Source organism: Pongo abelii, chromosome 6 (assembly GCF_028885655.2).
Source record: "Pongo abelii isolate AG06213 chromosome 6, NHGRI_mPonAbe1-v2.0_pri, whole genome shotgun sequence".
NCBI classification, from domain to species: domain Eukaryota; kingdom Metazoa; phylum Chordata; class Mammalia; order Primates; family Hominidae; genus Pongo; species Pongo abelii.
The window spans coordinates 58,415,712-58,433,434 of record NC_071991.2 but is presented as its reverse complement, the minus strand read 5'-3'; the positions used below and the strand labels follow the sequence as shown (position 1 = coordinate 58,433,434).

General features: G+C 34.3%; 1 protein-coding gene across 5 annotated transcripts in view; it reads right to left on the bottom strand.

The window, feature by feature from the left end:
- Positions 1–17,723, bottom strand: part of SKAP2 (src kinase associated phosphoprotein 2) — a 259,980-nt gene that overhangs the window by 78,975 nt on the left and 163,282 nt on the right. For all 5 annotated transcript variants that reach the window (XM_054559360.2, XM_054559361.2, XM_024249834.3 and 2 more), the window contains 2 exons: positions 3,142–3,219; positions 2,050–2,133 (listed from right to left, as the gene is read on the bottom strand). In XM_054559360.2, coding sequence (XP_054415335.1) covers positions 2,050–2,133; positions 3,142–3,219 — 162 coding nt within the window. The remainder of the gene's footprint in view (positions 1–2,049; positions 2,134–3,141; positions 3,220–17,723) is intronic.

The following is a 17,723-nucleotide window of genomic DNA, read 5'->3' as shown; positions in this document are numbered from 1 at the left end:
AATGGATCACAAAGTAGTTAAAATGCAAATTACAAACAATGTTACTACCATTAGGTCTCATCAAATAAGAATAAAAATGAACTCAGGAATTCAAGATTGCAGTAAGCTATGATGGCACCACTGCACTCCAGCTTGGGTGACAGAGTGAGGCCCCCGCATCTCTAAAAAGAAAAAAAAAAGGAATGTAACTAATATCTAAATAACTCTAACTAAAATGTTTTCATTTATATTAGTGTTTGAAGTAAATATTAACACGCTTTGGGTTTTGGGGAAACTCTTGCTAATCTTTGACCTAACCATTGTTATATGCCAGTCAGGACTAGAAATGGAGGAAACACTGACATTAGTATTCACTGATTCTTAAAGAAATTAGAAATGAGAAGCCTAATTGGATCAAAGTCACAAGGAACTGAAACCTCCCTCCCCTGGTCTGGTGAAAAAGAGGATATTTTGTGGAAGGTAGTATCTTGATCTAAATTCACAATATCATACAAAACTATATTTCTATGATCTATGATAATCGTAACTGAACTTGGACTCTAAATTTTCTGACCTACTTCACTACTGACCCTTAGCAGAAGAAAGATGCTTGTTTATAGCTGTTTACAGTTTACACTTCACTGATGCCATTACTACATTTGAACATACTGTCAATTAGTGATGGAATGCAAACTAGCTACTTAATTAATTAATTTGTTAATCTCATTAGCCAAAAGTTAAGAACAACTTCCAGCATTATGTAAGTATTTCAGACTTATCTGAATTACGACAATCTTACCTGTATGTTTTTAGAACAGGGGAAAAAAACTCTAAATACTATAAATAATGTCAAATAAAACATAAATTTCCAAACAACATTGATAACAACTCCATAAGAAAGCGTACATTCAGTGATACTTTTGCCTTTTTCTTCTTAAAGTGTCCTTTCTGGAAATGAACATTATCTATTTTGATACAACCTTTACTTTATAATATTCAACTCCTAGCCTGTTTTCCCTAGAATAAAACAAAACTCAGAAAGCTTACAATCTTTAAATTTCATTATTTGGTGGCTTTATTTGTTCAAATAACAAACTTAGAATTACGTGAACTACAACTGAGAGATTAATTAACAATGAAGTTATAAAATGAATCCTATTATTTCTAAATTAACGTAGTGACGATAGTGGTTAAGAACATGGACTCTAACCACATTCTCTAGGTTAAAATCCCAAATTTGAGCTGGGTGCACCTGTGCACCTGTAATCCCAGCTACCTGGGAGACTGAGACAGGAAGATCACTTGAGCCCAGGAGTTTGAAGCTGTAGGGTGTGATGACTGCACCTGTCAACAGTCACGGCTCTCCAGCCCAGGCACCAAGACAAGACCCTGTTTCTAAAAACAAAGGAAAAAAAAAAATTCCTAGATCTGCCATTTTCCAACTCTGTGACCTTGAACAAGTCGCTTAACCTCTCTGTTCTGTTTTCCTAAAAGTCAAATTAATGGTGCTAATAGTAGTACTTACAGAGTTGTTGTGAGCTAAACAAGTTAACATAGCTAACGTACTTAGACAAAGTGCTTAGAATGGTGCCCAGTATATAGTAAATTCTATGTACATGTTTGCTGTTATTCCTTAAATCTGTAAAGGGAGCTCAGAAAGGTGCTGTTCATATTTAATTTTATCTAATTTTATTTTAAAATATTTAAGAAAAATAATCTATTTTCTGCCATTGAAACTCTCACAACCCTATGTTCTTAACTTTTCCAGAAATTCTACAACAGTAGGCTGGATAATAAATATTCCCTAAGGTGAAAGGCCACACAGATTAAAGTTATTTAACTCTCTTTTCTAATTCAATACAACACAATTGTTTTAGCTCTGAGGGCATTCTGGTATTTGGAGCATTTGTCAAATAATGAAATGAATCATAAATTAGTCAGATTATAATTGTTATAATTCTCAGCTATTATTTGTTTGTCTTCAGTTTACTCTGTACCCAAAAGAGGGGGAAGGGATGGCCAAAAAATTCTTATGCAATAGTAGTTGATATAATTGAACACCAACATTACCTTTATCACTTCCATAATAATAGAATACTGTTTTACTGAGAGCACACCACCGTTTCTGCCATTCAAATCCCAGAAAGCTGTGATCTGCAATAAAGAGGGGAAAATGTAAGGCCATTTCCTTATTGTAAAAGAAAAAGTTAATTAATATGATTTCTAAGATTCCTCTGAGCTCTAACATTGTGTGACTAATTTGTATCTTCTTTTCCAAGAGACAAAAAACCAAACAACAACAAACCAACAAAGCTAAAGGGAATAAAGTAAAGTAGCTATGGGGCTGCCATACTTATGGGATCAACAGCATGGCTAACAAAGTTTTCTGACAGGGACAGTCAAAAAGGCATCTGACTATACAATCTTGAGATAATTGATCCATCTGGGTCTCATTTTCTCATCTGTTATAAAAAGAAGGGGAGGAGCTAACCTAGATTATTTCTGTTATCTCTTTCAGTTTTAAAATTCAGCTAAGAAAGCTAAGAAAAGCAAAATGAAATATAAATAGAAAGGCCCAAAGGGACTACAAGAGAGATAAGCAGAATGGTAATGAAAAGACTGTCTGCTTTTCATTTCTCATATTGTAAAACCACCTCCATATTTCATTTCCATTAAATATTGGTGTTGAAAGAGTGAGACCATATGGTCAACTCCCAATTATCATAGCCAATGGAGAGGAACACTGAAATGAATAATAGAAAATGGCAGACAAAATGCCAGGCTTGATCTGAACCATGGTGCATGCCAGTTTGGGCACAGGAGAACCTGCTGCTCAGCCCAGTGAGATACTGGTGAGAAATCCCACCTTTGAGAATACAGTCATGGCCTGCAGCTTTCCTTTGAGAGGCAGGAAACAGCTCCTGAGTCATTTACAAATAACCAAGGTTGACAACTAAAAACCTAACCTAATGTTTTCGTATTAAAAATTATTTAAAGCTAAGAGCTATATTTTGTGGTTTGGATAATGTCATCCAGATTTTCTTACAATCTTTAAACTCTTTAATCACCTAAAAAGAATACTGCCTCCACATGTATACTACAAACATGTTCTATCTAAGGATGAAACTATTTTTACATTTTTCATTAGAACCTTAAGTTTACCTTTTCTGCGTTTTTCAAGGTAGCCAGCCTTTAGAACAAAAGGAAGGTCTTGTGCTGCAATTGGAGGAAACTGGGCTCCTATAAGAAGTTGGGGAGAGAAAAAAAAAAAGCAGTGGGTAATCCATTTCAGAAAAAACAAGTGCCAGATCTCATTAGATTCAGTGTGCTTTTAATTACTGAAATTGTTTAAATCTAAGTCTATTAGCCTTGTTTCAGATCCATTCCCAAGATTAATCCCCTCTATTCCTCCTAAAAGTCTCAAAGGTTGAAAAAAAAAAAAAAAGTTCTCTACTCCTATGTTAATATAGCCTCCCAAAATACAGGACTGAGAAACTATTATAAAAAAATGCAATAAATCCCTGAAAGACAGGTTAAGAATTTCAAATAAATCATAGCTTCTTTATATTTATATTGAATTAATTCTTTAAAAATTTCAGTACATATTGACTCTTACCTGCATAATCCCTATTCCTACCAACTAAAACATAAAATGCTTTTCCCCTAGAATCAAATGCTGAAACTTGTTTCTCTGAGCCCACAGCAAATATTCTCTGTGTTTGTATTCAGAGAAATCTTACGGACATTCCACTGAGTGAGTATGCTTTAGGTTTTTATAGGGCATTTAAGAGTCTAAAACTAGATAGATCTGCTAAAACTATTATAAACAAATACCGGATCCCTAAAAAAAGTTTTTAAATCAAGCAAAAGTTAAGTTGATTAGAAATTGTATATTCACGGTCATGGATTATAGGTTATTCAATTTTACAGGTGTTCAATATTTTTATAAACTTCATTAGAAATATAATAGTTATCTGCCGGGCGCAGTGGCTCATGCTTGTAATCCCAGCACTTTTGGAGGCCGAGGCGGGCGGATCACTTGAGGACAGGAGTTCAAGACCAGCCTGGCCAACATAGTGAAACCCGGTCTCTACTAAAACTACAAAATAAATTAGCCGGGCATGGTGGCGGGTGCCTGTAATCCCAGCTCCTTGGGAGCTGACGCAGGAGAATTGCTCGAACCCAGGAGGCAGAGGTTGCAGTGAGCCAAGATCACGCCATTGCAATCAAGCCTGGGAAAAAAAAAAAGAAAAAAAAGAAAACAGAAAAGAAAAGAAATATAATAGTTATCCTCAGCATTTTACTAGAACTCTAGCAAGTGAAAACAACCAATCAAAAGAAAGTTTGTATGGAATACATCCAGTGGAAATAGTTTCAGTACAGCTTAGGATAGAAAATGTGTTTGAGTACAAACATGTAATTAGAATGAATAAGATCTAGTATTTGATAGCACAACAGAGTGACCATAGTCAACAATAATTTATTGTACATTTTAAAATAACTAAGTGGCCGGGTGCAATGGCTCATGCCTACAATCCCAGCACTTTGGGAGGCTAAGGAAGGAGGGTCGCTTGAGCCCAGGAGTTTGACACCAGCTTGGGTAACACAATGAGATCCCCATCTCTACGAAAAATTTAGAAATAAAAATAACTGGGTGTAGTGGTATATGAGCCTGCAGTCTCAGCCAGTGGAGATGGAGGGTAGAGGTTGGGGGAAGGGGATCTGAGGTGGGAGGATCTCCCAAGAGGTCAAGGCTGCAGTGAGCCATGATCGTGCCACTGTGCTCCAGCCTGGGTAATAGAGTGAGACCCTGTCTCTAAATAAATAAATGAATAAAATGAAATAACTAAACAAATATAATTGGATTCTTTGTAACACAAAGAAAGAATAAGTGGTTGAGGTGATGGATACCTCATTTATCCTGATGTGATTATCATGCATTGTATGCCTGTATCAAAACATATAATATGCCCCATAAATTTGCCTATTATGTACCCACAAAAATTAAAAATTAAAAAAAAGAATGGGTTTGATAGGAAGTTTATTATATACAAACTCATCACCTAATTTTACCAGTTTTTTTTTTTTAATACCATGGGGATCACAGTAGTGATAAAGTCATGGATATTTTTTCTTAAGAAATAAAGCTTAAAATTAAAGCACTAATTTCAGCTCCTTGGTGGATCAATTTCACCCAGTAAACACAACACAGAATCATTAAAACATATTTAAAATAGAGCCCTGATTTTGAAATGTATATGAAATTTTAGGGAAAGTCAGTGTACATATTTTAATAGCTGTTCAATAAATGTATCCAGTTTATTTTTTTCAAAATAAACTTGGTACATATAAAGGTATAAATTATTTATTATAGTATTTTGTACATAAAACAAAAATTACAAACAGAAATCTTATCTATGTAAACAAGTCCTGGTCAACCACTAAACTAAAGTGGATAATTGTGGTATGATTTGGTCTTATTAAGGGGTAGTCCCACAACCCTCTCACTTCCATTGGGCATAATAAACGCTCTTTACATAAGGAATGGATGTTCACAAAATCTTAAGAAGAAAAGTTAAATTATTCTGAAAAGAAATGGGTACCTTTAGCATAGCTTTCAACTCTAAAATGTTACTGGTCAAAAAGGAGACAGAGAGAGATGGGAAGAAGGGAGAGGGGAGAGGAAGTGGGGGGAAAAGGAAAAGGAGAAGGGAAATTAGAATTTACTAGCGTTCAATATACACATAGCCTGAGTCTTTTGCTTTAAGAAAAATGTTGACTAAATTTCCACCTGATACATCACAATAAAATTTGATGTTATAAGCAATACTTGTTCTGAATTCTAAATTCATGTTTCTAATATAAAATCTTTAATTTCTTCCCTGGGGAGTGGGGGAGTACATTTTTTTTAACTGAAATTTCATTTTTCTAAACCTTTATTGCTGTTTGTCCAATACCCAGGATTTGCTTAATAGCCATGTGAATTCTTTAAAACACAAAAGTACACTAATAGCAATCCCTGTAAATACTTTAGATTTTTAAATTTTCAGAAGAACCATTTGGTTTGTATATCACCATGAGCATATGGACAATATTTTCCGATGGCAGGGATGGAAAATCTGTTATAATATATAAAAAAGTAGTAATTTCCTTTTAAAAAAATACGAATTCTCACATCATTTAGACCTCATATCACTATACCTACAATGATTAACGCTACTGACATTTAGGAAGATTCAGATTGGTACAAAGAAACAAGACTATAAAAATACAGGCATAATGATACATGAAGAAAAGGAAATTAAGGCTAATGTAAGCCTATCTGCCAGGCAACAACAAAGAGCTGCCACATGTTTACCATACACCGCAATTACGTTATCTCACTATGCAACACAGCCAATTATACAACATTCCGGTGAATTCACAATCATATTCTCAGCTTCACTATTAAAATTCAAACCTTGTCCTAAAAAAAAGTTTTGCACTGGGTCTTAGTCCTTTGCACATAGTAGGCATTCAGTAAATGTTAGCTTTCATTACCTATTACAGTTAAATATTGTTATATGTTACTATAACTGTAACTACTAGTTCAAGTGAATGGATGCTAATGTAAATATAAGACTATGTTGCTCAGAGAAAGTTAATCGGAAATGAAAGACAGGAAAAAGCATGATTCAGCAACTATACAAGTTAAGCATTGTAGCTACTTCTAAAGCAGTTAAAAGATTTCCCTTTACTTAAGTGAAAGTGGTTAATGAAAAAAGTATATCCTAAGGGGAGAACAAAAATTAACCCATGGACTAGACTATGCTACAGGAATTTATTACATGGGCTTGCTTAAGTGGCCACAAACTTTCAGTGCCTGAAAAAGTAAGGTATATACTGAGAAAGACTCGTTTTCCTTTTATAAAATGAGTACGTATTTCTTATATGATAATCCTACTTTTCTAAAGCAGCTCAAAATATTAGACATTAAAATCGACACCCTACAAGGACAACTGAGCAAGGAATGGGTCTTCTTCCAACGTGCAATTTGAGAATCTGAAGCATTCAAAATGGTAACAAGGTCACAATGAATTCAAATAAACAAGTATCAAGTGCCTGTATTCCCAGCAATTCAGGGAAAAAGGCAATAGTGAAATCCAAATTTCCCTATAGTTAGGTTGATATATTATTCATAAGGTAACTGATTCTAAAAGATAACTCAAGAATTCTAGAATGTGCCTTAAAGCTTTTGCCTTAAAAACAAACAGTGTATATTGTAGACATAGTACAGCAAGCTTCAGGTATGGATACTAGAATTTTAAAAGCAGAGAAGAGATACAAAGTATAAAAATTGATAACAAATTACCTTAAAACTAAGGTATTATTCACTCTTGGTGATTTTATTAAACTATTACTTTATCTTTTTTTTTCTTGAATCTAGGATGAAAAACACTGGAATGTTCAAATGCCTGTAATATACTTAAGAAATAAGTTTTATGTTAACAATTAGAAATAATTATTTCAAAATGAAAAATAGTAGTTACTTCAATTTCAGAGAAAAATATGAAGTCTGTGGTAGGAAGTATCATTTAGTGACATTTCAGGTGTTAGTTTGGTCAGGTCTAAATCCAGTCTTGGCATTAACAGGGTAGACAATTGCATTACTGTATTTAGGACAAAGAAAAGTAGAAAAATGTGTCTAGATCACAGAAGCTTCACTCAGAAGACAAGGCCTAGAACAGCATGCAAGTCCCTTGAGTAGGCAAGCGAATGGGGGTGAGAGAGAGAGTTGGGGGAGAGAGAGAAAGAGCTAGAGTTGAGGAGAATGGGAGGTCTAATGGTCCTTTCTTTTTTATTTAGATTTCTCAAATCTAAATGAACAAATGTTGATTCACAATTTTGTCCAGCATTGGGTGCCTCAACACACTATATTCCAGGGTCTTCCCTAACATTGATGTGTCTCCTAATAGACTCCTGCCTGATACATGTTACACATACACACACACACACACACAAACACATACTATATCCCAGTCTGATACCTCTTTAAATGAATTAATTTTTCTAAGACAGTATGAGACATCATTACCAAAGTGCAATGATTCAGAGACATTTTCAAAATAGACATGTTTTTATTATCATTTTTATTTTTTGATATGCAACTTTGGTGATCAATTTAAATGCTAGACTTCTAAGGAATCCAAAGTCTTATTTTTACTATTTTATCATCACTAAATCATCATATTATTGGCTTCATTACACTAATATGTTCACACTTTTTTGGTTGTTTAATCTAGACTTTGTGCAAAATTACGACTAGGTTTCTGAGCTTCACCTTTTGCTCCCTTCAATTTTCCCTTTTCTAGTTGGCATTTATACAGTTTTCAACATGAACACCAAGCTTTCACATAGGGTAATTTTTCCTACCACCTATACCCGACTAAAGTTTCCTTTTCCCTCATATTGGAAAAGAAAGGAAAGATACTTTTAAAAAGATTGTTTTTATTTGTAAGAATTTTCACTCTGAGTCAAGATGTTGGTCCATTTAGTTAAATATTCTGTGTCACCACATGATGTGACTGTTTTCCCTGAACTCCAAAAAGTAAAGAATAAACTTTTCAACCATACAACCATATATTTTTTCCTGACAATTCATATAAATAAAGCATCTACAAGTTTATCTAAACCTTTTAGAATTATTCATTTTCACCTAATAGTTGGGATACTGAGTTCCATAAATTGGCCACCTCCTGGGGGGAGATAGTGCTTCATTTTATCTCTTCTAAACTCATGTAGTAAACTACCAAAAATGCAGCCAAGGCTGGAGTGCAGTGGCATGATTTTGTTACTGCAGCCTCTGCCTTCTGGGCTCAAGCGATCCTCCCACCTCAGCCTCCTGAGTAGCTGGGATTATAGGCGCACAACACCATGCCTGGCTAATTTTTGTATGTTTTGTAGAGACAAGGTTTCGCCATGTTGCCCAGGCTGATCTCAAATTACTGGGATCAAGTGATCTGCCCGCCTTGACCTCCCAAAGTCCTGGTATTATAGGCATGAGCCACCATGCCTCGACAATAGACCTATTTTTTAAAAAAAGTATTTACCCACTTAATGATTGCTTCATATTTGAAACATATATTAGGCTTTGATTCTCCAAAAATATTATTTCATTTCATGAAGGTGATACTCTCACCTATCCACTAGTGGTTATTTTATTATCTAGATTAGCTTCTCCAGTTCTAGTTCATTTTTCTTAAGAAGTGGCAAACAGAATGAACGTACATTTTCAGGTGCCAGTATGTCGTAATACCAATATAATCCCAATGCATTTTAATTTTGTATAAAGGTGGAGAAATGCTTTCTGTTTTGCTTCCACTATCCTTCCAGTTGATGTCCACTATCTTAGTGACATTTTTGGTTGAAGGGTACATTTAGTACTTAGCTTTAGGAAATAGTCCATAAAAAAGCCTCAGTTCCCAGAGCTGTGACTGGCTCAGAACTCATCATTCCACAAGTGCAGTTTAATTACACTTTACTTTATAATTGCACACATAAACTTAGAAGCTATTTTCCTTGTTTCTAGAAATTATGTAATAGATACAAAGATGCAGGGATGCAGACACTTTGTTTCTTATTCTAATAGGTTTTAAGTACAAAAATTCACTAGCATATCTGCAAAGTAAACAAAGAACCAAAACAAAATAAGACCATGCACCCACAAAGGAAAGAAACCTACACTTAACTTGGATATAAATATTAAATAAAATGTTTTAGTGGTGCGGCACATATCCAGAAGCTTAGCTTTACATTGATACTGACTTCAAAATCCATGGCACAGGTTAAAGAAGTCTGTAATGTGATCTGAGTTCTATGCTTTTTTTTTTTTTTTTTTTTTTTAACCTTAAACATGTCACTGAGCCTCTCTGGACTCAATTTCTTCTTTTAAAACCTGAAAAAAATAGGTTCAATCATTTCCAAAGCCCTCCCAATTCCAGGACTTCATGAAATATATCCACACTAATATTTTTCTTGTACTTTCAGTAGCAAATGGTCAAAGTCCAAGATTAGATTGAAGTTTCAATTATATCAAATGTGGAAATTGCTCACAACATATTTTTTGTAGAACAACTAGTAACTTCTTTTACATCTAGCATAGAACTATTTTATGTCATTTAAAAAGTTTAATATTCAGCTAGAACCTTGGCCTGGAATATGTGTGAGAGAAATAAATACATAAATTAAATATTTTTCATATTTGAATAATTCTCCCCTCCATGTGGGAAATTTGGAATTTCAAATCTGTTCATCAGTATTTTTAGTAGCAAAAGGAAAATATTATATATTCAACAGGTATCTCAAACAATAATCACTGCCGTAACTCTAAAAGAGGACTAATTTTGTTACTTTAGCATAGTCTTTTCAAAAAGCTTGTTTTCTCATCGTAGCACTATTACTTTCTTCAGAAGAGATTCACCAATGAATATACTAGTACTGGCGATCTCTAAGCCTATCATGATATTTCTTTTAAGAAAAACAAAAACAAAAAAGCTCACACCATGCTTTGACATAAAGATGGTCAACTTTCAATTAGTAGAACCATAGAATTCTCAGGAGGGTTATGCCTTGGGGAAAAGGCTTTAAAAACTGATATAGCAGCCTATGTGACTACACTGGGGTAAAAGCAGAGGTTACAACTCAAGGGTTTAACATCTGCTAATCTCCTCCCTTCTCTGTAAAGTGGCCATTTTGAAGGCTACCAAGCAAAAACGGAATAACCATGAGGATAATTCAAATTTGCCTTTATTAACTCTAAAGGAGTTAGAATGGAAATTTTCACTATGCCTTCAATAGGTCTATCTGGAACCAAAGAAGACAATAACTATTAATATCATAGCTACATGCATGTAAGATATGCTCATGAATATAATCCAAAAGATTAAGCATTTGTTCAGAGTCCAATCAAAAGCTTCTATTTTACATCTCTTCTTTCCTCCTCTCCTCTCCTCCTCCTCCCTTCTCTTCTTCTCTCCTTCCTTTTCCTCCTCTTCCTTCCCCTCTGCTCCTCTTTCCCCTCCCTGTCCTCTCTTCTCCTCTCCTTTCCCTTTTTTTCTTCCTTCCTTTCTTTCTTGTTGCTACTAATTTTCACAGAAATCTACCAAACTATGAAAAATTCTAATGGCAAGATTCCAGAATAATGAAAAGAAATCTGAAATCAATTGTGTTCATCGACATCCATTAAAATAATGCTCAAAAAGTCACAGATGAATAGTATATGTGAATTATATGATGCAGAGTCCATTTATCCTTCTCCATTCATTTAAAATTGCTTCTTTTACTTTAACATACATTTAGGTATACAACCAGAAACTGAACTGTCTTATTACATATGTGAAGATTGCTTCTTTAGATAAATCTTTAATATAGAACTGCTGTCCCTTTCTCATAAAAGTAGACGTGAAAAAAAAATCTCTTTAAGATTTCTGATTCGTTGGTCTAACGATAAACCACTAGTTATCACACTGTTAAAATATATTAAACTTGTTCCTTATAGAATTTTAAAATAAGGTTTTTATCTAAAAATTCTAGAGTTATTAATTTGAGGAAAACCTTATAAGAATCTCTCAATTATTTCCAGGGAAGATAGCATATGAATATACTGAATCAATCATTTAAAAGTAAGGTTTTACTTCAGAGACAAGACTACTAGTTTATATATTTATAATATAGGGCACCCTCTGTGTTTTTCTATTTTAGTAAAGGGATCTTTAGATTCCACATAAAAAATTTAGATCAAATTTTGCCTTCCACATAAAGTAACTCCTCAGCAACTCTTTATCGGCCTATATCTTAGTCATCTGCTCTGTAGCAAGTAAAACATTAAATTCTGAAAAATTTTTAAATTTTAAAAAGTCTATAATACATACTTTGAGAAAATGAGATGCAAGCTTAAAATGGAATACATTTCTCCTTAAGTTAAAAATATAATTCTAAATATATCAAAATGTTCAGACTCTAAATATTATAAAATTAAATATATACAATTATGAACTGGGTTTTAATTTAATGCATCTCTTTCCACAACAAAAGCGCCCCCAAACTGATACTGCATTTTAGAATCATGTTCAAAACCCTGGATTTACATTCAAATTGCAGGATAGCTACCAGCTCTGTGACTTAGCAAGTCACTTGATTTCATTAAGCTTTAGTTTTCAAATCTTTCAATGTAGATAACAGGAGGGCATACTATGGAGAGTTACGGTGGGGATGTAGTAGGATAGCGCTTAAGATAACTCTTTAAGAAATGTTGTCTCTTATTACTACTAGTATTTTTAAAAGGCAACTCAAATTTGCCACAAGTCCATTGTTCCATACACACACAAAAAAAGGAGGCTGAAAATATAAACCACTAGAATAAAAACATGAATGTTAAACACCTTTTAACCATACGACTTTCTTTCTGGTTATAGATATTTGGCCAAAAACAAATCTGATGCATAAACATATAATTGACAAGATTATACATAATAAAGATTAGCATAAATGAAAAAGAACGTTCTTAACTCATATATTAAACAATATTTTACTATTCTATATTATGTGCCAGGCTCTTTTCTAAATATTACCCAAAATAGAAAACTAGGAAACATAAACTCAACTTCACTGAAAATTCGTTGAAGGCATCTTAAAAGTCAAACAATTATGTATAACATTTAAACAATAACAATAATAGGTCCTCGGCTGGGGGCAGTGATTCACACCTGTAATTCTAGCACTTTGGGAGGCTGAGGCAGAAGGATCACTTGAGGCCAGGTGTTCCAGACAGCCTAGGTAACACAGCAACACCCCATCTCTATAAAAAATGTATTAATTACCCAGGCATGGTAACTCACACCTATAGTCCTAGCTACTCGGAAGGCAGGAGGATAGTTTGAGTCCAGGAGTTCAAGGCTGCATATGACAGTGCCACTGCACTCCAGCCTGGGTGACAGAGTGAGACCCTGTCTCAAATAATAACAATAATAATAATAGGTCCTACTTCTTTCTTCCTTACCTATGCTATCTCTGTATGAAACACAACTGTTTCTATTATCTCCACAATATAAGCTTAAATATGTTTTTTTAAAGCACTATCAGTGGCATGATTACAAATATCAGCACTGCAACAGTTAACATTTATTGAGCCTTTACCATGAGTTAGGTAAAAATGATGACACCAGTCATCATCTCATTTCATCATCACATAACCCTAAGAGGTAAGTATTACTAACTCTATATTACCAATCAGGAATCAAGATCACACACAATAAGTGGAGCAAGGACCTTAAGTCTACTTGTCCAAAAGCGGATTTTCTGAAATGCTATGTTCCACTGCTGATGGAATAAATGAATGCCATCTATAGAAACTGTGTCAGACAACATCACTGAATTACTTTTCTATGGCATTAAAGCAATCGCCATTATTTAAGATTAGCTCCCTAAGTGTAACATAATATATTTTAATATACCATATATACCATATACCTAATATACCTAATAGGTATACCTAATATACCATACTTTTTTTTTTTTTTTTTTTTCTTGAGATGGAGTCTTGCTCTTTCACCCAGGATGGAGTGCGGTGGCATGATCTTGGCTCGCTGCAACCTCCAACCACCAGGTTCAACGATTTCACTGCCTCAGCCTCCCAAGTAACTGGGATTACAGGCACGTGCTACCACGCCCGACTAATTTTTGTATTTGTAGTAGAGATGTGGTTTCACCATGTTGGCCAGGCTGGTCTCAAACTCCTGACCTCAGCTGATCCACCCACCTTGGCCTCCCAAAGTGCTAGGATTAAAGGTGTGAGCCACTGCACACAGCCAATATACCATACATTTAAAATGTGGGGTGTTGTTTCATCTGTAAGATTTTGGGTGAATTTTGCTTCTTAAGAATGTATTTGAAATACTTCCATTTTGGTTTAAAAACACATATACACAAACATGGAACAAATTAGTAATGGGAAAAATGATGTTTATGGAAGGAAAAGGAGGTTCCTTTTGTATGCAGATTCCTCTAGCAAACTGCATAGAAATAAGAAATGAATATAATTTAGACTGAATTCTTTAGCTTCTTTCCACTCAACTATGCTTTATTTTTACATAGGCCATAGGACAATTCTTTCATTGATTTACTTACTTTTGCAACAGCTTTATGTTGTGTATTTTGAGGTATAAATTTTAAAAATTATTTTCAGATTATAAGTAACATTTTTATAATTTGTGATATTCTTTAAACTCATTTTTATTAATTTATTTTTCCTATTCTGTATACAAAAGTTTAGAGCCATTAATAACATAAGATTATATCTTAAGTATCTGAAATAGGAATATGCAGAGTTATAATGTCTTCTACATTGTACAGTATAATAAAACATGCTTTTGTTTTTGTCTTAAGAAAAATAACGGGTACATAAACAATTGTCATTCTATTCCCATCTCCCAAAACAACCTTATTATTGAGGGGTGGTTAATATGAATAAACAAATAAGAAAAATAAGTGACAAATGTGTAGTTTGAAAACCATCAAACATGAAATTATTTTATGACTAACTTATTAATAGAAGGTGAATTGCTGAATTAAGGCTCTCACTCTATTTCACAGTCCTACTCTGATTATTTGATTACTAAATTGAGCTTGATTACTAAAGCAAATACGCTCTCAAACATTCTTAATGCTTTAGTCTTCATAAGTAAATAGTATATCTGTTTCTATTTAAGAAGGAAACTATCTAATTTTTTATTTAAACCAAGAAGTCTTGGCATTTTCCCTCTTCTGTCATTCAAAGTACCTACTCTGGTTTAAAGTATTATAAGCATCTTCCTAAAAACACATGTGTATGCAATCTTTCTCTCCTCTCTCTTACAGACACACACACAATTTGTTTTCCTTCCACCTAAGAGGTTTTTCCATAACTCTTTTTTCAATATAGATATGAAATTCATACATTCTTATCTATTATTATTGTTAATTTAGTAATATACTGCCTCCTTCTCCCCCAAAAAAGCATTTCACAGGCATTTGTACAGATACATTTGGTGAGGCAAATTACAAGCAAACAGGAGCTATCAGTGTGTATACACACAGGGTGGCAGGGAGGGGGAGGATGGAAGACGGAGAAGAAAGGAAGAGTAAGGAAGGGGAGGAGGCAGAGTGCAAAGCAAATACCTGTATAGAAAAATGTTAATGTTAGGGGAATTGGGGTGAAAGGTATATGGGAACTCTTTGTGTTATTCTCGCAACTTTTCTGTGTTAGTATTTCAATATTTTTTAAAATCAAGGCAAAATTAGAAGTCAGGGTGGAACAGAAAACAACTTGGAACTACAAAGTCATTTACACTTGTGAGGAGTGGGCCAAAAATTCACTTATAAGCTTTATAACAACCAACATGAAGCAAGAAATACAATAAATTATATGAGCCATTGCCCATAAGATAAATACAGATCATTGTTCAGGGAAGAAAACACAACTATTTCTGGCTCCTGGTACTGAAATGAGAAAGAAATTTCTCCCATGGTTCTCAATGTCCTCAATAACATTTTTACAGTATATAAAATAAAAGTTTCATAGGGCTGTTTTGTATAACATCATTCATATTGAGCCAAAAGCCTAATGCCAAAGTGAAATTCAGTAAAAGCAATTCTACAGAGTACAAAACGAGGAGGCCCAAGTATACAGCTAACTCCCAAAAGCTTTGTTAAACTCAAGGATAAGATCATAGAATATCTATAGGAACAGACACCCTGCACAATTTTCAGACAATCATTCCAAAATCCTGTTTGCCTTGATCAGACTTCTGGTAAATATTAAATCTCAAGAAAAACTCCATTCTCTGCAAGAAGGTAACACAACTCTTTTTATGTTGCTGCTTAAGTCAAGAGCCATATCCTTTAACAAGCAGCCAGGCTGGGGGTAAAATTAATACACTTATTTATCAATTTACAAAGTTTAATGACTTTGCAGGGACATAAACCTGGATGAAGATCATCTTAACACAAAAACAAATCAGCAACTGGCCTATAAAGTTCTAACTCAGTGCCAGGACAATTCTAGCCTGTAAAATTTTAAGCATATACCTACTTTGTATCCACAAAATGTCCACAGAACAACATGTTACTGAGAATGATAAAATGCCTGAATCTACTCTTCAGTATGAACTAGTAATCATATGTACACCTGGGTAACTGAAAGGATTATAAAGCACTGTTATCCATATAACTGAGTAAATTACTAGAGAATTCATACTACAATCTCAATATTAGAACGGTTAATGTGTAGCAGGTTTTCTTCTTACTATGGAAATAAAAGCATACCACATGCTTAATCCTTTTTCTGATCCCTAGTTTCAAAGAGGAATAACCGTAAACAGCCATTTGTGAGACTGGCCAGGGAGACAGACATAAACATTCATGTGGTATTTACAATATCAGGCTAAAATAGTGTGTCACAAGAGTGTCTTTTTCACTGGAATTTGAGCAAGGGAATCATAAGGCAGTGTTCTGAAACTTGAGTGTGCATGGAAATCACCAAGAGTACTTCTTTCAAATGTAGAAGTATAATTTTAAACAAAATCATCTATATGGCTCAGAATGGTATATTTAAAAACCTTGTTTTGTGTACAGGATTTGTAAAATATGGTCTAAGCTAATGTTCACTGCAAAATAAAAAAATCAATATATAGATAAAACACAGTTCTGCAATCAGTACACACTGAAAACAGAAGGAAAATCCCCGAAATATAAATGATAGTGCAACTAATGATTTTTATTTATAACTACCTAACTTTAGGGTCATTAAAATAATTTTGTAAACATTCAATACACCTTTCACAGTAGTCTCGAGAGAGAAAGAGAGTCTGTCATAATAAAAAGCAGTATTAAGCAGCCAGTTGCCTGCATGTGTTGGTTCATTCATCAGGCAGTTACTGAGCATCCACTATGTGCCAGGCACTGTGATGGAGCAAGAGGTATAGCTACAGTCCTTGCCTTTGAGAAGCTCATGATTAGGTGCAATTTCCCACTAATAAAGAGATTCAAGAAACCAATGAGGAGAGAGAAGAATGAGAAGCAAGATAGCCGTAAGACGTGAAGAACAAAGAGGTCATCTTTATATTTATATTCCACCTTAATATCTACTTTCACAATTACTAACACTCCCATTCAGTTCTAAACTTTATAACCACCAATATGAAGAAACATAATAAAAAGGAAGAAAATTGGGACAGAACGTATAATATAAAAAGTGCCTATTTAGCTATGTGATTTTAGCATATTTTAAAAATAGTAAGCCGGGCACAATGGCTCATGCCTGTCATCCCAGCACTTTGGGAGGCTGAGGCGAGTGGATCACTTGAGGTCAAGAGTTTGAGACCAACCCGGCCAAGATGGTGAAACCCCTTCTCCACTGAAAATACAAAAATTAGCAGGGCATGGTGGCGTACACCTGCAATCCCAGCTACTCTGGAGGCTGAGGTGGGAGAATTGCTTGAATACAGGAGGCAGATGTTGCAGCGAGCCAAGATCACACCACAGAACTCCAGTCTGGGCAACACAGTGAGACTCCGTTGCAAAAAAAAAAAAGTATTCAAGATGTGAAAAAAAAAAATCCAACTGACAAATATAGAAACTGATATTTACCATAAGTGAGACATCAAAAGGCAATTCATTAATATGTTCACTGTGTGGGCTATCTCACTGCAGGATCTGCCAGAGCTGACATA